This window comes from Neofelis nebulosa, chromosome 7 (assembly GCF_028018385.1).
Source record: "Neofelis nebulosa isolate mNeoNeb1 chromosome 7, mNeoNeb1.pri, whole genome shotgun sequence".
Classification (NCBI taxonomy): domain Eukaryota; kingdom Metazoa; phylum Chordata; class Mammalia; order Carnivora; family Felidae; genus Neofelis; species Neofelis nebulosa.
In genome coordinates, this window is record NC_080788.1 from 103,483,467 (window position 1) to 103,504,118 (window position 20,652).

Here is a 20,652-nt window from a genome sequence, read left to right on the forward strand (position 1 = left end):
TTTTTGTTTTTTTTTTTTTTTTACTGTTAGCATTCTGGTGTATTTCTTTTCATTCCTATTTTCTCTTTCTAAACTATACTTAGCTGTTTTCAAATATAGCTGTTTTGAAACCTTGCTGTAAGTTCTCTTGGTTTTTAGGAAATATTATATTTATAAAGGAAAAAAGCTCTTAATTGATCTGTAATAAGCTTGAGAATTAATAGTTCCCATTGCCAACATTCTCATCCATGCCTTTCTGCCCTTCCTCATTATCAGCAAGCCCAAAGATTAACACAATTTCAAAACTAGGATGTAGTCATAGCACTTCAAAAGATCAAAATATTGTTTGGTCTATTGTTTCTATACTACCACCTCCTAGATATTTTATTATTACAAGGTAGGTTCCTCAGGAAGCAGAGATGAGAACACAATAGGTTTATGGCAGAGAATCTCACAATTAACAACTCGGGATGAGAAAGCACACAACTGGGCAGAAGAAGTTGGGCATCAATGCCTCAGCCCACCCTGCAGGGGTTCTGAAGCTGGGATGATCCTTTGGAGCTGTCAAGAGGACACTGATCAGTGAATAAATACAAGCCATCTGAGAAACAGTATGATGTTGGGTGAAGTGGCTGTCTTCACCTGAGGTAGTTTTCACACAGGGATGGTACCTGAAGCCTGTTTAGAAACACTTCTAGCAATTAAAGGAAAAAAATCTTTCAGTCCTAAAGAGGGATGTGAGCAGCACATCACATCTTATTTGGAAAACTATGTTGGGGCACCTGGGTGGCTCAGTCAGTTAAGCATCCAACTCGATTTTGGCTCAGGTCATGATCTCACAGTTCATGAGTTCGAGCCCCTACATCGGGCTCTACACTGATAGCATGGATCCTGCTTGGAATTTTCTCTCTCCCCCTCTCTCTGCCCCTCCCGTGTGTTCTCTCTCAAAACAAACTTTAAAAAATAATTAAAAAAAAGAAAACTATGTTAATTCCTTACTCTAACATTCTGATCTTGACTATTCCACAGCTATGATTAAGTGGAAAAACTCGCTAAGTGGAAAAGCTATGGAAAAAAGAAGGGACTTGGTTTACACAAAATTACTGAAGTCCTGAGCCTTGGTTCCTTTGTCTATAAAATGGTAATACGTCTTTTGTAGGGTTACTGTGATTGTTGAATAAATATTGTTTGCAAAGGGGTTGTTATATAGTGGTAGGTCCTCAATAAATGGAAATTCCTTTTTTTTTTTCATTTTTGGAAAGATGTTTGTTCTAACCAGCTATATTCCTTCATTGTAACTTTAAGGATTTTCCTAATACCTCATAATTCTAGAGTCCAATAGCCCAAGAACACTGTCTAGTTGTAGGGCAAATTGATGGCTGCTACCCATCCATTCCCTGCTTCCTAATAGTCACAGTTTTATTCAGGTATAATCCTAGATAAAATAGGGAATCCTGATTAGGTAAAGACAATCCCTGGCTAAACTGCAAACGGAGATGTGGCATTAGATGGCCTAACCAGACTAAAGGAAAGAATATACATACTCTGATTACAACTGGCAGCCATTTTGTGACCCCAAAAGGACTCAGCCAAAGATAAGCTGACACCAAGGATAACAGAATGAACTATGAATAGAATGTTTGACTATCATTGAGTTGTTGATTGCAAAGTGTCTGGAATCACCCTGACAACTCATGAAAATAATAAACTTGCTTGTTGGGGCTCCTGGGTGGCTCAGTTTATTAAGCATCTGACTCTTGATTTCGGCTCAGGTCATGATCTCACAGCTATGAGATCAAGCCCCGCATTGGGCTCCACACTGGGCGTGGAGCCTGCTTAAGATATTCTCTCTCTCTCTCTCTGAAATAAACATTTAAAAATAAATAAACCTCGTTATTAAATTAGTTTGAGTTCATTTTACTATTACTAAACAGCCAAAAGTTCTCTGAACAATAGTCCATCTTACTAAATCTACAAAAAAAAAAATCATGTTTACTGCCATTGTTTTTATTCTCATCTGCTTCATTCTTGAGGGCAAATTATTTTATTGTTATGTTGCATATTGCTTTATATAGATTCTAAGTCTTTGGTTTACCTTGCACCAACCTCTTTTGCATGCTTATATGCCTGGGCCCTTAGAAAACATATGTTTCTTTGTTCTGCATGTCTTGCTTGAATTATTCATTAACTGGCTATTGGAGCCGCTTTTCTCTTTGGTAAGACTAGGCATTCTAAGGACATTCTTCTAAGCCAACACCTCACATAGCCTAACTGTTCATATGAACTTGATAATAAATACTATCTTTCCCACAAGCCTAACATACCTTTCTCTGATAACAGAAGTGGATGTGTTTCTTTTCTTTTTGAAAACCCCTAATATTACAAGTTTATCTATAAAGTTGCTGCTTGTTTGGCTAATGCCTCCAATCCTAACTTATTTAGAGGCAGAAATAACTGGAACCAGGTCTGATTACAAGCTTTAGCTACTATGACTCTTCTTGGTACTCTGTTATTCTCATGGCCCTGTTGTCTACAATCTTATAATGAAGAGTTTTATAAAAGAGAAAATATTTCAAACACATTAAGTGATTGATATAATTTTCTTCAAGGGAAGAAGGCACCTCCTTATGTTGTCAGTCACATCAAGGGGAAAATGAAAACAAAAAGGGAAAGATTTAATGAGCCCCTCTAATAGTTTAAGCATTTGAAACTGCAGCATGTAAACTGACTTTAGATTCCAGAAAGCTCATTTAAAGAAATACAGTACACCCTGGAAAATCCAATATGCAAAGCTGTTTAACAGCAACAATTTTTTTTTTTTTAACGTTTTATTTTTGAGACAGAGAGAGACAGAGCATGAATGGGGGAGGGTCAGAGAGAGGGAGACACAGAATCTGAAACAGGCTCCAGGCTCTGAGCTGTCAGCACAGAGCCCGACGCGGGGCTCAAACTCACAGACCGCGAGATCATGACCTGAGTCGAAGTCGGACGCTTAACCAACTGAGCCACCCAGGTGCCCCGGACATCAACAAATTTGAGTCCAAACTAAAAATAAAGTATAAAAAGATGCAAATATTTCTGTCAAAGTTTAATATTATATTTTGATTAAACTGAAGGATGTTCATAAGCTCTATGTTAGTACACTTAGCTTTAAGCTTATACATTTTAAACAAGAGAGGCGAGGTGATGTACATTTTTTATTCTGCATAGTTAATGTACAAAATATTCCCACTACCCTTGAAAAACACTATAGTATCTAAAACAAACTTTGATGAACACTGAATGTTAAAACATTTTATGACACTATATAAATTGAATAGAAGTGAACACAAATACATACTCTTTAATTTTTCAAAATGCTAAGAATATATCACAGCACTGATAATATGAAAAAAAAATATTTGGATTCATTTTTAAATTCAAAATTCTTCTGGATGTTCTTCACTGAGGGGCCTTAGAGGTGAAAAGGTAATCAAGTTACCACCAAAGGAAATGTGTCTGCCATGATCTGGATGTCTCCTCTCCACCTGAGTGAATGTATTATCACAGTTTAGGCCTGGCTGGAGAATAAATTCAAAGAAGTCACTACATCACGTCTTTCACCAATTAAGTCTTCAACAATGCAATTTAATAGGTTAATTAATAACATAAATAACACGTTTTGTATATAATAATACAATTATTACTAGCACAATGAATTTGCTACTTTCCAGTAGATCTAATTTCAATATATACTTTTTTAATTGAAAAGGTATATCAGGTATATATGCCTTAAAGGTGAGTAGTAATATGTAAATGTACTTCAGCAGTATATGTAGGATGAATAAAATTAAGGCCATATCTTAAGCCACTTACACAGATTCCACAAGTCTTAATCCATATAACTATACTTAATAGGCTTTTTACTAATGTGATCCTGCTAGAATCCGTTTCTTTTGTTCCCCTTGAGCCCTATTTCAGGTTCAAGTGATGCTGAACCAGACTAAGTAATAATCTGGGTCTAAAATAGATAGGTGGACCTATAAAAATATTAAAAAAGTCTAAGTTCTAATATTTACGAAAGTGGAAAGGAATTCACAGGGAGACTAAATTATAAAGTACTAAGATTTGGGGCGCCTGGGTGGCTCAGTCGGTTAAGCATCCGACTTTGGCTCAGGTCATGATCTCGCGGTCTGTGAGTTCGAGCCCCGCGTGGGGCTCTGTGTTGACAGCTCAGAGCCTGGAGCCTGTTTCAGATTCTGTGTCTCCCTCTTTCTCTCTCCTCCCCTGCTTATGCTCTCTCTCTTCTCAAAAATAAACGTTAAAAAAAAAATAAAGTACTAAGATTTATCAACAAGATAACATAGAAGATAGATAACTGTGAAGCACTTTTAATCATAGTATTAGTACAAAATGAAATATTATGATACATTAATTTCCAGATTTAATTATAATATCATATATGTCAGAACCAAGCATTCGGAGTTCATATCTGGGAACAGGATTATATCAGATTTGTATAAATTGGCCTTATGCTGAAATCCCTGACTCTAAGATCAAGAAAGCACCGAGTATGGGCCATAATGATACACTTTATTCTGCTGAGACACAAGGCGGCACAGAAGCCTGAACATAAAGAGGGCATCTTTGAAAATAATGAAGGCCAACATATACAGAAGTCCTTAAGGAATTAGGGGCTTAAGGAAGCCAAGTATTTGCCAGGCTTCATGAGGTTAACAAAATTATTGTTCTTTTATCCTACATTTGCCTTAATGAAATTTTTATATTCTGAGATCAAAGATTAGCAAACCAAGACCATTTCCTGACCTATTTTAGCAGCTGGCCCTGGAAAATTTCAAGGTAAGGCTATAAACCAGGGTTGTCAACCTGGCTACACATTAGAATCACCTGATAATGGTCCTACTCCAGACTGTTGGAATAAAAATATCTGGGGGTAGGGCTGAAAACCAGTGCCATAAACACTTAGTAAGCAAGAAAGCACTCTTTCATTCATGCCAGTGACAGCATCATGAACATGAATCAGCTCTGCCTAAAGAGGAATTTACAGTTCATAAGGGAAATAGATTCCCAAAATTATAATCTGTTTCAGGAATATAATATATTCATATTACACTATTAATAAGAGATTAAATGTGTGCATTGTACACCTATATCTATATATATAAATCAATAGGGGAGAGATGAGAGCTTTTCTAGGAAGGCTTCATAGAAGGGTCAAGGTTTAAACTAGATACAGAGGCAAGAGGTCAGCAAAAGTAAAGGCTGGGGAGCCTCTAAACAGAATACGACATAAATATAGTAATCTAAAAGAATTAAAATGAAAATAACCAATGATAACTGAAGGTAGGATAGACATTATCTTCCCAACTGTACATTTCTAAAGGCAGAAACCTTGCCTTATTTTTTCTTGCATCACTTAGAAACACCCAGCATAAGCCAAGCTACATATTAGATATATAAGTATTAAGCCAGTTTGTCATAACAAATTTGAAACATAAATGTTTTGGGAAATAAATCTTCAGAATTTAGTATTAGAATATGCTACATTTTAATTTTTTTTTTTTTTTTAACATTTATTTATTTTTGAGACAGAGAGAGACAGAGCATGAACAGGGGAGGGTCAGAGAGAGAGGGAGACACAGAATCGGAAACAGGCTGCATGTTCTGAGCAGTCAGCACAGAGCCCGACGCGGGGCTCGAACTCACGTACGCGAGATCGTGACCTGAGCCGAAGTCGGACGCTTAACCGACTGAGCCACCCAGGCGTCCCTATATTTTAAAGTATATAAACATAGATAACAAATGGATTTCACAGTACATGCAACAAAAACATGGAAATTTTAAACCAACTTTGCACATATACTGAAAAGTGAGTAGTACCATTTTATAAAACAAATCTAGAATATAAAGGAATTTTTCAAATTAAGTTGGAAAACTTACCGAATCAAGAAGATGGCATTCAGTAGTGAGACTTTTAGTATCAAACAGTACTGAAAAACAAAAAATAATTTTTAACTTTTAAAGAATATCCTCACAGTCAAGGGTTAGAAATGGACAACACCTGAAAAAGACAAAAAGTTCCATATATGAAATGCTATAACAAAAACATAGGTCATCTTATGCTGTGGCATTTTTTTTTTTCCTTAATGTTTATTTAATTTTGAGAGAGAGAGACAGAACTTGAGCAGGGGAATGGCAGAGAGAAAGGGAGACACAGAATCTGAAGCAGGCTCCAGGCTCTAAGCTGTCAGCACAGAGACCAACGCAGGCTCGAACCCACGAACCATGAGATCATGACCTGAGCTGAAGTCCGATGCTTAACCGACTGAGCCACCCAGGTGTCCCAGTGCTATGGCATTTTTAAAAATGTACTTGAATTTTTTAGTAAAATTCTTATCCTTAAATTCAGTATAAAGAGCCTTCTACAAACAAATCTCACGTTTGTGATATTAAAGGTACCACTGGGCGTCCAGGTTGGTGAATATCTGGAGATTTGGGGAGAGTGGTGCATTTGGAGGGTATAGAAGCTTTGTACCCTTTCCCCATACCTTGCTCTATGCTTCTCTTTCACATGGCTATTCCTGAGTTACATCCTTTTATAATAAACAGGTAATAAACCAAAGTTTAGGGGATTAAAAAAAACAAGGTACCTGAAAGATGCTAGCTGGAGTACATTAAATGTCTGGCCAAGGTTATGTTTATTTTGCTTTAGGCCCCAGCCAGAAAAACACCATTGAGTAGCAGATGAAAACAGCAGGTGAAACTATCACACATTATACTGTAACAAAAATACAAGAGCCATTTCGTATTGCAGAACAATCATAACAAAGTAGATAGGAAAAAGGCAATACGGAAGAAAAACAGGGCATTCTGAAGAAAGGTTTGAGGATGTGCGTTGAAAAGGACGTGAAGTAAAAAAATAATAAACTTCAGGGAATTTCTCTGAGCCTGCACAAACAATGAAGACTGCAAATAGGTCTGATGCAAAATGCTACTTAGTTCCAACATGGATTAGTTTTTAATAGGTCTACTTCAAAAGGTTTGAGGTGTAGAGTGGGATTCTACAACACATACTAATTCTCATAAGGTATTTACTATGAATGTCCAGTTTTTCAACACTTATTCTTAGAAACTGGTACCCTGAAGTATTTACGATAATCTGTGTATTAGTCCAAATTCATTTATTTAACAAAGTGTCATCTAAATATATTTAAAAGACCTCACCTGACTGAGAAATTTTAGTTTCCTCTTCCTGTAAGATATTATTTTGTGATGCTGTATTTTTTTCAGGGCTGCTCATTAAAACATCCTGTGCTGTAACCGAAGAATTTAGTTCCATTCCTTCCACATCATCTGAAATTTCTTCCTTTTTGTTATCATTAATATCATCTCTCACTTCACCAGCAGGTAGAGGCAAACTCATTCTTTCACTGGGTAAACGATCCATCTCAAAGCTTATCTTGTTTGTATCCTGGAAGTAAAAAAATACTTTTACATTTAATTACCAAAAATTGGAACAAATAGAAAAAGTTTTGTTGCTATTCAAAATAAAAACAGAAGAACGACATTTGGAACATAGGCTAAAGAACATTGTAAATCCCACTATGTTGCTTCTTGAACAATTAGTTCAAAGAATATTATAGCAACAGTATGATTGAAGGAAACTTTCTCAGCAAGTGTCTATGATACTCCAATTTAGTGACTGGCAAACATTTTTTTGTGCAGGGCCAGATGATAAGTATGTTAGGCTTTGTGAACCACAGAATCTCTGCCACAACTACTCAACTCTACCGCTGTACTGTGAAAGTAGCCAGATATAATATGTAAGTGTGGTTGGGTTATAATAAAACTTTATTTACAATAATAATTTTGATGGCAGTTAAAGAACACAAAATGGCACTATAGTTTCAAACAAGCCAAAGGTCTTTAAAACAAGAATTATCATTTTATATGACTGCTTTAGATTTAGATTTCCAGAATGGAAATTCTGGGAGTGGTTTACGGAGTTACTATACATGATGACATAAACTGCTATCTACTACACTGGAATCGAACTTACATAATTTACTTCGATTAAATCTTGTAATCCAGGACACAGAGTATCTTCTATGCTGTTCCAAAAAAAAAGAAAAAAGCAGCACTGTAATCAGATAATTAAACACACTGCTATCTTTTTACTTGTGTTTTGATATTGTCCCTCATGAGTCAAAGATGGATCCGGTCCAAGATCAGACCTGGTCCAAATAGGCTAGTTGTGGACCACAGCTACAAGCAGGATGGCCACAAAAACCAGAAAGCTCACAGCTGGTTACCATGCTGTTCAGTCCACCAGCAATCTTTTGAACCTCAGTCAAATCCAGAGCTACACACATACTAGAGAAAGGTTAGAATAAAGCCAACTCCTGGGAGTGTGGAAGCAACAACCCAGTTACCTATAGCTGGAGTTGGCCACATTCACTTGTTCGCTGCAGCATAATATATTCCAATCTCAAAGTTCATAACTTGTATTCATTAGAAATATCTGTCTCAACCTCTTGCAAGTCATTTTAAAAAAAAATATCCTATTTTTCCAGTTTTCAACTTCATGTTGCCTTCACCTCACAAAGTTGTTTATGTGTAAGTTGCTCTTTCAGGATTATTTTTGGGAATTAAGTAAAAGATTTTTTAAAGAGTACTTGTATTATCACTTAAATACAATTATGGACCTTCTCAGCACAAGATAATAAACTAGAGATATATAAAGCAAAGTAAGTTGCATTTAAGAAATGACAATAAATTGGTATTTTATAACCCAGATTTCTAGAATATTTAGTTCCCACAAAGGTTAAATATACCTTGCTTTATACTAAAAATTAGAAATCTTAAAATATGTTCCATGAAATATTTAAGAGCAAAAACTTTCATTTGTTTCCTCTACTTCAATTCGTAGGTGTTCTTTATTTTACTTTTTTGACAGCCTTCTCTGCTGTGATGGCTAAGTATTCAATGCTATCCCGTCTCCAGATTAATAATAAATCCAATAGTCCTCTCTTGGCTCCAGATGATAATTTTATTTCCTACTTACCTTAAAGTATCTTTTTTTCCTATCAGATTTCTGGTATCTTTATGTTCCACCAACAAGGACTATATAGATAATTTTGATGCATTTGTAGCAGAAAGAATACAGGGAGCATCCAATTTTACCAATTATAAGCTGAATTTGGGTAAGTTACTAACTTTTCAAGTTACTAACTTGAAAAATGGAGATCTAATACCTCACAGGGTTGTTTTGAGAATTAAATGAGATAATACATGTTAATAACCTAGAACCATGTCTAACCCATAATTCTTCAGTACACATTAGCTCTCCCTTATTTATGCTCTGTTATCTGTCAAGATAGCAATCTCAAGGTACTTTCTATAGAAAGTACAAAAGTGCCTACCTCTCAAGGACCCTGTAGGGAGGCATCAAACACTGCTGTTGAGTAAATGATGAAAATGAAGCTAAGTGAGTTAACTTATCCCAAAGTTTCACAGCTAGTATGTATGCCATAGAGCTGGTTTTGAGCTCAGATTTATCAAGCACCAAAGCCACAATGTGTTTAACACCAAAGGACACTGTATTGTTTCCTTTCTTCTTAGTTCTGCAGAATTTATTCTGCCCATCTAAATATAACCAATTACCGATCAGAAATTGTAAGCCTTAGTTCCCTCATTTAGGAAACAGAAGTATTTTCTATATGTCACAGGGTCATTGTGAAATCTAATAAAAAATACGGGTCTTGCATATTTTACCAGGTTAACAATCTGAAATGATATTTAATGTCAGCATCTGTTATAGTCTAGATAACAACACATGAAGGAATACCTGTTTTTAGGAGTAGTTGAAAGCAAAGTCTCCTTATCAACATGTCCACGTGTGGTACTTGAAGGATCAGGATTCTGTGGTGACACAGTTTGTCTCAGAACGCCCATCTTAGACCTGTTCTCAGACACAGCTTTGCTGACAGACTTAGGTGTCCTAAGTCTTTGAGAAAGACGTTCAGAGGAGATAGAAAGTCCTAGAAGATGAAAGAAATCATCTCAATACCAAAAAGTTCCTTCATTCACTTTTCATTACAACAAGGAAGACAGTGCAAGTTCTTCCTATTACCCTACCAACTAGCCTCCTTCTCCAGTAAAATGTCTGTTAAAGACAAATGCCTGGGACTTTCAGTTAAAGATAGTATTGAACACACACATTAGATTCTGTTTCCTCTTGACATCCCACTACTTGACGCAGAAACAGAGATCATCTTAAAAGGCAGAATGTCACAAGGACAAAGAATCTTTTTTTTTTTTTTTTTTAAACTCAGTGGCTTTTTAAACCTGAAATACAATTTTCCAGGACAAAGGGAACTAAAAGAGAGACAACAATAGTCAGAAAAATTCAGAAGCTGTAATGTAGATGAGTGAGTAGGATATTACTTACTAGACCCAAGAAAATAAATCCTAAGTCACAGTCAGGAAAGAGGAGAATCAACCCAATTTATACCATAACACGCCTCAAAACAACTGGTAGCCTCAAGTATCTCTGAAAGCAGAGATGAAAATGGAGCTAAAAACAGGAAAAACAAAGTCAGTTTAAAGAACAAGTGGAATCCTTTCCTGATTCTGCACAGGTAGTCAACATGCTCTTTGCCACCACCCAAACCAGAAAAAGAGAGGGTTATTTCCTGAAAAAGGTGGAACAGAAGGTCTCTGAGTTAGGGGATACCAAGTAAGGTTGAGATGGGGAGGGGACTATGTGGAAAAAGGGGATCTGGTGAGTATTTACAAACTATTGAGACATTCAGTTTTTTCCTCCCACCTGGCCCCTGAAAGGCTGGTAGCCAGAATTCTATCTTCTAGGCAGCAGACTGAAAGAATCTTCTCTGGGGAATCTGACTAGCACATGAGAACAGACTTCAATATAGTGATGTGTAGGGTCCCAGTGTTATGGTACAGCTAAATCACATGACAGTAAAGACCACATCACCCAAGTACTGCTGTGCAGAGACCCACTCTTAACCACAAGCAGGCAGTCAATGATCGCCAGACACCCAAGGAAAGCCTCTAATATAAGAGATGGAAACCAAAACCAAACAGACAACGGGCACCTGGGTGGCTCAGTCGGTTAAGCACCCGACTTTGGTTCAGGTCATGATCTTGTAGCTGGTAGGTTCCAGCCCCACATCGGGCTCTGTGCTGACAGCTCAGAGTCTGGAGCCTGCTTCAGATTCTGTGTCTCCCTTTCTGCCCCTCCCCTGCTCACACTGCTTCTCTCTTTCTCTCTAAAAAATAAATCATAAAAAAAACCACCCAAAACCAAAACCAAAAACAAAAGAAAACACCCCAAACAGACAAAAGTATCTTGGAAGAAATACTGACTCTACAGGGGAATGAAAACATAAAAGCTATCATTAACATCCTCAGAAAGGTAAGACAATACACTTACCAAACCAGTACAGAATGTTATAAAATGGAACATTCCGAGAATGAGAAAGAGCTCTTGGGAATTTAAACCATGAGAGGAAAACAAGACAAAACAAAGCATACCACCATGAGAGCCAATATGAAAGTTGAGGAAATCCGGGAAGTAGAAAATGGCAAGTACAGGAAAAATTATAAAAATAGCCTATTTCCCAGGAAAAAAATAAAATAGGTATTTCTGAAAGAAAGATACAAGATAACCAAGGAGAGTAAATCATAGGAACAATTCAAGAAAAAAAAAAATCTGTATCTTGTTCAGAGAGAGGGCTTCAAACAACTCAAGATTCCAAGACTCGTAAGAACTAAAAGTGGTTGTCCCTAGGGAGAAACAAATGGGATGAGAGGGGCTTTTGGGGGGACTTCTGTTCTGTAACAGGCCTCATATGAACTAAGTGCTCTGTAAATAAAACTCAATTTTAACAAGATAGTGTTGGGCCATGAACCTTAAACTCCCCAGTCGGAAGTGCCACACTGGGTCCATGAAAGAACAGACAGTGATGAGTTCATAGTAATGGAAACTAGTAGGATCCTCAGGAAGTTAGTGGCAAGGAGCCACGTTACTAGCAGGAGGCAATTCCTGGGTGGAAGTGAAGCTGCTTAGAGTAAAGCAAACAAGCCAGACTACACCAGGTATGATACCTAAATTGACAGGAAGATTATAATATACTTGTGGTGATAAATTTACATTTTAATGTAAATATCAGATAACAGCTCAAGCTTATTTTCAGAAAACTTCCCAGTAGACACAGTTAAATAGGGAAAAAAACATCCCTTCAGCTGATTAGTACTTGAAGAGGACTTGGACCCTTTCTCCCTGAAAACAAACATCTATGGGCACCTGGGTGGCTCAGTCAGTTAAGCATCCAACTCTTGATTTCAGCTCAGGTCATGATCTCAGGGTTGTGAAACTGAGCCTCATGTAGGGCTCTGCACTGACAGTGAGGGACCGGCTTGGGATTCTCTCTCTCTCTCTGCCCCTCCCCTGCTCTCTCTCTCTTTCAAAATAAACAAACATTAAAACAAACATCTAGCACTTAAAGCACTGATACAAGTTTCTACTGAGATTTATAGATTACTTCAGCTATGACCTCTCGTTACACGATGTATATATAAATAATTTCAATCTAGATATATAAATTCAATCTAATAAAGATAGCCTATGGGGCGATTGGGTGGCTCAATTGGTTGAGCAACAGACTCTTGATTTAGGCTCAGGTCATGATCTCACAGCTAGTGAGTTTGAGCCCTGCATCTGGCTCTGTGCTAACAGCGCAGAGCCTGCTTGGGATTCTCTCTCATTCTCTCTCTCCCTCCTGTGCTCACACACGGTCTCTGTTTCTCAAAATAAAGAAACTTACAGAAGACCATAGGGGAGGGGAAGGAAAAAAAAAAAAAGTTAGAGAGGGAGAGAGCCAAACCATAAGAGACTCTTAAAAACTGAAAATAAACTGAGGGATGATGGGGGGTGGGAGGGAGGGGTGGGTGGTGATGGGCATTGAGGAAGGCACCTGTTGGGATGAGCACTGGGTGTTGTATGGAAACCAATTTGACAATAAATTTCATATTAAAAAAAAAAAAGTTTAAAGATAGCCTATGAAAAATAGCTATTGGGGGTGCCTGGGTGGTTCAGTCCATTGAGTGACTGACTTTGGCTCAGGTCATGATCTCACAGTTTATGAGTTCAAGCCACACTGTCAGTGTGGAGCCTGCCTGGGATTCTCTCTCTCTCCCCCTCTTTCTGCCCCTCCCCCACTCACATGAGCATGCTTTCTCCCTCTAATAAATAAAAAACTTAAAAAAAAATAGCTATTAAAAATTGTAAAAGAAAATCATAAGATCAGAGTTAGAAATCAGTTAGAAAATCATAAGAATGGTTTCCTAAAGTATTAAAAGCTGGTTTCACTGGAATGCTTTTAAATTAGGAAATTAGTACATTTATTGTATTTCATAAAATCTGAGCAAAAGTTTTAATACAAATGAAAATTAAACCAAACCCACTTTCCAATGACGCACACACAGTTGTGCTTCATTTTAAAGCACAACTAAAGAAGTGTGATGATTTGATGCCTAAGATGCTTTGCATCTTAAATTCTAATCCAACTACCCTGAAGAAAATCACCTAACTTCTCATGTTTTTATCATGTCCCTTACCGCTTGGGATCCTGTGACCTACCCCACAGGATTGTGGGGTTAAGTGGCAATAACTGATGTGAAATCACTTAGGAAACACAAAATCCATTTTAGAAGATTGGTCACACTTAAAGTAATCTAATCATACACATCACAATGTGCCTTGCATGGGTTTGTGAGAGCATAGTCTATCTTCCAGACCCACAGAGAGTTTATAGGACTTCATGTGAAAGCTACTTTATACCTCTTATACAAGCTCCCATCTAACCCAAATATTTCTTTCAAGGAGTCTTAGCAAAAAATGTAACCTGAGAAGGATTTAACGGGACTTTCAATTCTGAAAAATCCAGCATCAAACACTATTGTATCAACTTCCTTTGGCATTACAGAGGCCGCTGCCTCCACATGTTCTTCCTTCTTCATTCTCTCTCTCATTGCATTTTTTATGGCAGCTAGGCGATTTCTAGCTGCAATTCTTCCATCATCCTCTTTGGATTTACTTGCTACACCTGAGACAACTTTTTTCTGCAAAGAGAAATTATGACATTTATTAAAGCTACTCATTATCATCTTACAAGAAAAACAAAGCATGCATAGCTATTTAACACATTTGGGGTGCCTGGGTGGCTCAGTCGGTTGAGCGTCGGACTCTTGATTTCGGCTCTGGTGCCAGGGGTCAAAAGGTAAAGGACAAAGTCCCTGCTCTCGAGGAGTTCACAGCTTAAGGGAAGGGCTCGATGTGGACATTAAAAAGAATAAATGTCATGATACAGACAAAATCAGACAACTGTAAGAGAATACTAGGCTATCACCTAAATCAATCCTAAGAGTCATCCAGAAAGGCTTATAGGAAGTAGCACTGAGCTGGAATCACAGTTAGCCAGGCTACAAGACCAGGCGAAGAAAGGGCTGGAACGTGCAAAAAATAGCATGTTTGCAAAGCCAGAAGTGAAAGAAAGCATAGCAGAGCTGGGAGGTAACAACAGATAGATTTTAAAATCCCTTGCATGTAACCATTTTATTTTTTATTATTATTATTTTAATTTTTTTTTCAACGTTTTTTATTTATTTTTGGGACAGAGAGAGACAGAGCATGAACGGGGGAGGGGCAGAGAGAGAGGGAGACACAGAATCGGAAACAGGCTCCAGGCTCCGAGCCATCAGCCCAGAGCCTGACGCGGGGCTCGAACTCACAGACCGCGAGATCGTGACCTGGCTGAAGTCAGACGCTTAACCGACTGCACCACCCAGGCGCCCCGCATGTAACCTTTTTAAAGAGCCACATTTATACAGAGGACAAAGAAATAGAGTTTATCCATGACTTTTAAATTTTTTTTTTTTTTAACGTTTATTTATTTTTGAGACAGAGAGAGACAGAGCATGAATGGGGGAGGGGCAGAGAGAGAGGGAGACACAGAATGGGAAGTAGGCTCCAGGCTCTGAGCCATCAGCCCAGAGCCCGACGCGGGGCTCGAACTCACGGACCGTGAGATCGTGACCTGAGCTGAAGTCGGATGCTTAACCGACCAAGCCACCCAGGCGCCCCATATCCATGACTTTTAATCAGGAGATTAACATTATCGGCTTTGTGTTTCGAAAAGTCATTCTGTCTATAGCCTGGAGAATGGAGGACTGACTGGAGGTTACAAGTCAGTTAGGAAGGAGACTATTGCACTGATACTGGGTAAAGATGATAGTAATTAGATTAAGGAGGAGAAATGGAAAAGCCATGAATGGCTTCAAGAGATATGTTAAGGGGGAGAACGGAGAGGATTTAGCAATCTGTTGGATGTGTGGAGGGTAGAGATGGTGAAATAGAGAAAGGACTAAAGAAGATACCTCAGACACCTAGTGGGAATATCATTCTCTGAGACAGAAATATCGATGTGTGTGCAGATTACTTCAGTTTGGGACTTTTTATTTTTTAATCGTTTTAATGTTTATTTTTGAGAGAGAGAGACACACACAGAGTGCAAATGGGGGAGGGGCAGAAAGAGAGGCACAGAATCTGAAGCAGGCTGGAGGCTCTGAGCCGTCAGCACAGAGCCCGATGTGGGGCTCAAACCCATGAACCGTGAGATCATGACCTGAGCTGAAGTCGGACGCTTAAGTGACTGAATCACCCAGGTGCCCCGAGGCATACTGATTTTAAGTTTTATGGAGTCAGGATATATAGAGGTAGAGCTTAGCAGTACATGTGTTTTGAAATACAGATTTGGGACTCATCACAGGATGGGGAAGATTGCACAGAAAAAATGTGGAAGGAAAGAAGAGAGTTGAGGTAGGAATAAGAGTATCACAAACATTTAAGGGATAAATGGAAAAACAAACATACAAACATGACTGAAAATGGGCACATAGACAGGAGGAAAAATTAGAATATAATTTCAAGAAAGAGGGAATCAACTGTATTTAATCCTGCAGAAGGATTAGATTTTATAATTAAGTGTCTAATAACTCAGCAACTAGAGAATCAATACCCCTGGTGATAACTGTTCTAGAGGCATCAAGAAGGGTGAAGTTGACTTGCAGTGAGTTGGAGAGATAAGTGAGGACCAAAACAGTAACCGCAGAGTACAGACAACTTTTCCAGGAAACTTGTCTGTGATTCGGAGATGGGAACATCACAGGTTTAAGGGTTTTTTTTAATGTAAGCAAAGCTGGGGCGCCTGGGTGGCGCAGTCGGTTAAGCGTCCGACTTCAGCCAGGTCACGATCTCGCGGTCCGTGAGTTCGAGCCCCGCGTCAGGCTCTGGGCTGATGGCTCGGAGCCTGGAGCCTGTTTCCGATTCTGTGTCTCCCTCTCTCTCTGCCCCTCCCCCGTTCATGCTCTGTCTCTCTCTGTCCCAAAAATAAATAAAAAATGTTGAAAAAAAAAAATTTTAATGTAAGCAAAGCTAATACCCTCAAACATCTCTAAAAGCTGATGGAAAAGAGAGAGGAAGAGAGGGAAAAAAAGGCTAATTGATGGAATGACAGATCGATGAATAAGTAAGAGGGAAGAGGATCAAAGTATAGGTATTAATTTTACTTTATTTGTTTGATAATCTTAATAGTAGCCTGTAAAATAGAGTAAGAGAGAGACACCTGGTGATAAGGGACAGAATTACAAGGCTCTGATATAACGCTATCTGCAGCACTGATGATGTTCATGTTTCCAGGACTGAGTACTCAATAAGAAATATCCATGGTAGCTTCAAGTTGTCCCAGCATTCTTCACTGTTTAGCAGATTTGAAATTCATTCAATTAATTTAGTCACTGTCCTCAGCGTCCTTGTCATGAGACTTCATTAGTCAAATAATTTGGTAATAAATTCTTTTAAATTCTTATTTATTTATTTTTGAAAGAGACAGAGAGATCATGTACACGTGTGCGAATACGAGCAGGGGAGGGGCAGAGAGAAAGGGAGAGAGAGTCCCAAGCAGGTTCCACACTCAGCTCGGAGTCTGACAGGACTTGATCTCATGACCATGAGATCATGACCTGAGCTGAAATCAAGGGTTGGACACTTAACAGACTAAGCCATCCAGGTACCCCTGTAACAGGTTCTTTTAATACTCTACTATCTTAAGTCCCTAAGATAGGATTTAAAACAGACATTTTATTTGGGTTACACAAGAATAAAGTACTAAACTAGAAACCTAATTCTATCACCAAAGGTATTCTTCTAAAATATAAAGAGGGGTGCCTGGGTAGCTCAGTTGGTTAAGCACATCTGACTCTTAATTTCGGCTAAGGTCATGATCTCATGGTGATGAGATCGAGCCCCTCGTTGGGCTCTGCACTGGGCATACAGCCTGCTTGGAATTCTCTCTCTCCCTCTCTCTCCCTGCCCCTCCCCCGCTTGTGCACATGTGCATGCGCACAATCTCTCTCAAAAAAAATACAACTAAATAAAAATAAAACATAAAGAAACACTGGCAATGCTGTAAGGTGGTTTGAGAAGTATCCATTTGACCAGAAACTCTGAGTTCAAAACATTACTAGAAAAAAAACGTACTACAAATAGAGAAGAATGGAATCTTTCATGTTAACAAAGCAAATTTTAGAGAAAATAGGAAATTTACAAGATAAAGCATAGGGAAGAAGACAGATGTTCTAAAGAGCCATTGTCCCTCTTTCCTATTTAAAAACTATTTCATTTTGAAATAGAGCACACAAAAGAATATATAAAAACAAAGAGGCGGCATAGCCTACTGATTAAGAACATGGATTCTGGAAAGAGAAGCCTGGCCGTGAAACATAGCTCCTCATTTGGCAAGTGATTTAATCTTTCTGGACATGAGGTTTCTCAACTGTAGCTTGGGGAGAACAGAGCCTACTTCACAGGACTGTTGTGATGATTAAATGAGCTTATACACATAAAACACATAGAACAATACTTGGCACACACTAAGCATTATATCAGTTATGTAGTACTCCTGTTATTATTAGAACAAAATGGATGTTTTACAACAAAATGTACAGTTTGAAGTGTAAAACAAACATGCAGGGGTGCCTGAATGGCTCATTCAGTTGAGCGGCCAACTCTTGATTTCAGCTCAGGTCATGATCTCACAGTATGTGGGTTTGAGCCCCGCATCTGGCTCTGTGCTGACAGTAAGGACCTTGCCTGGGATTCTCTCTCCTTCTCTCTCTGCCCCTTCCCCAATCATGCTGTCTTGCTCTCTCTCTCTAAATAACAAATAAACTTTAAAAATAGATTTAAAACAAACAAACATGCATATACCCACCATTTGGTAACTTAGAAGCCCTTTGCGTGTCCCCATTCAATTATAGCCCCTACCTCCTGCCCTCCAGAAAGAATTTAGTGTTTAGCTGAATTTAAGATCTGGCTGATTTAGAATTTAGCTGAATTTCATTGCTTCTTCAAAGGCAATCCAGACGTTGTATGTAATATATGGAACTTTACTGGTAAAAAGATGAAAAATCTGAAGCTAAATGTTTTTAAAGCTGAAAAATAAAAATTCATTAAAGTAGAAGAATCTATGTTAGAAATTCAGATATAAAACCCACACACTTACCCGAAAGACTTTTTTGTTTGTATTATTATTGTTCTGCCATCCAGATTCCTCAAGTTTAGTCAAATTCTTGAATTTTTGGTTTACATCTTCTATCTGTTAGTAAATAAAGCACATGTTTATCAGATTAATCCTAACTTTATTAAAATGAAAAACCAGTGAACTGAAGCTTCAAAAAAAATTGAGAATGGTGAGTTGGACTGATGGCATATAAAATTAGACGAAGCCATCCTCAATTTAGTATTCAAATGAAGAATTCTTATGGTAAAATTGTTATTTGTGCTTTGACAAACTTCCAAAATCTACAGAAAAGATGTCAAATATGAAGAACCCTCCTAATTTATTTTTGACCATTAAAATGTAGGAGGGATATCCTAGATGTTCGTTTCCTAAACTATACAATGTGAACACGATATGTCTTTTTCTCTTTTTTTTTTTAAACACAATGTCTTTTGCAAATACTTTCAGTCTGTGGCTTGCCTTCTCATTCTCTTGACAGAATCTTATTTTAAAAGATACATGTAATATACCTACTAGCAGGATAAGAATGTATGATCCTTATCCTTCTGGTATGGTCCTCATCTCAACTAGTTATCTAAAGTGGCGCCTTCTGTGCACCACTTTAGGGAAGATCAGAACAAGCCTTCCCGCATTCCAGTCAAGGCTTACGTTCTTACGTTAACCTCCATGGGGCCTAGAAAATGTAGCCCCAAGAGAGGTCATTGTATAGGCGTGGACAAGATGCAGGGTCAAAGATGGAGTCAGTGTTGTCAGTGTATGATGCCTATCTTCCTGGTACTTCCAGTCTCCTTCAAAGAGGAAACCATTGTTAATAATTTAGTAAACATGCTTCAAACCCCCTATTATGCATTTATACACATGCATACTCTCAATTTCTCTCTCCTGAAAAAATGTAAATGTCAAAAAGATTCAGGATTACACTATGACCAACTGATGTTCAACAATGTGTCAATGTAATCCAATGAGGAAAGGATAGTCTTTTCAACAACAGTGCTGGGGAAATTGGATATACACACAAAAAAAGATGAAGTAAAGTCTTACCTATATCATACACAAAAATGAACTCCAAATGAATCATATACCTAACTGTAGAGCTAGAACTACACTTTTCGAAAAAAACATAAGAAAATCTTTGTGAGCTGACATTTGGCAAAAAAAGAGTTCTTAGACATGGTGTCAAAAATCACAACATAGAAGAAAAAAGTTGATAAGTTGAATATCATCAAAATTAAAAACATTTACACTTCAAAAGACACCATTAAGAAAATTAAGACAAGCTACAAAGTGGGGGAAAATATTTGCAAATAATATTTCTGATAAAAGACTTGTCTTCAGAATATACAAACAGTTAGAACTCAATAACAAAAAGACAAACCCAATTTAAAATGGCCAAAAGATTTGAATAGAAATTTCACCAAAGAAGACATTTAAATGGCTAACAAACACATGAAAAGATAATTATCATAATTCATTAGGGAAATGCAAATCAAAACTACAACAAATACTTCGTACCCACTAGGATGGTTCCACTAGACAGACAGTAACAATACTAGTCAGGATGTGGAGACATAGGAAAACTCATACATTGTTGGCAGGAAAGTAAAATATTACAATCACTTTGGCAAACAGTATGGCAGTTTCTTAAAACTCAAACGTAAATTTACTATATGACCTAGCAATATCTAGATATTTACCTCAAGAGAAATGAAAACTTATGTCCACACTAAGATTTGTATGTGAATATTCAAAGAAGATATTCATAATCACCAAAGTAGAAACAATCCAAGTGTCCTTCAACTGGTGAATAGAGAATGGTGTATTTACCCAAAGAACTACTACTCAGCAATGAAAAGGAACAAAGTACAGATACATCGCACAACGTGCAAGAACCTCAAAAACGTCATGCTAAGTGAAAGAAGCCACATATGGGAGACTACATATGGTATTATTTTACTTAATATGAAGTGTCCAGAAAAGGCAAATCTACGGAGTAAGTTGCTTGGGGCTGGGA

The 20,652-nt window shown here is 37.8% G+C and overlaps 1 protein-coding gene across 3 annotated transcripts in view; it reads right to left on the bottom strand.

Annotated features, from left to right (window-relative positions):
- Window positions 1–3,163: 3,163 nt before the first annotated feature.
- DLGAP5 (DLG associated protein 5) overlaps window positions 3,164–20,652 on the bottom strand; it is a 40,106-nt gene continuing 22,617 nt past the window's right edge. The window contains exons 13-19 of one of the 3 annotated variants that reach the window (XM_058740667.1): window positions 18,624–18,716; window positions 13,908–14,124; window positions 9,827–10,019; window positions 8,039–8,090; window positions 7,204–7,450; window positions 5,920–5,969; window positions 3,164–3,506 (exon numbers count right to left, since the gene is read on the bottom strand). In XM_058740667.1, coding sequence (XP_058596650.1) covers window positions 3,399–3,506; window positions 5,920–5,969; window positions 7,204–7,450; window positions 8,039–8,090; window positions 9,827–10,019; window positions 13,908–14,124; window positions 18,624–18,716 — 960 coding nt within the window. In that variant the 3' untranslated portion in view covers window positions 3,164–3,398. Of the gene's footprint in view, window positions 3,540–5,919; window positions 5,970–7,203; window positions 7,451–8,038; window positions 8,091–9,826; window positions 10,020–13,907; window positions 14,125–18,623; window positions 18,717–20,652 lie in introns of all 3 variants that reach the window. The other 2 variants (XM_058740665.1, XM_058740668.1) reach the window with 2 other exon arrangements.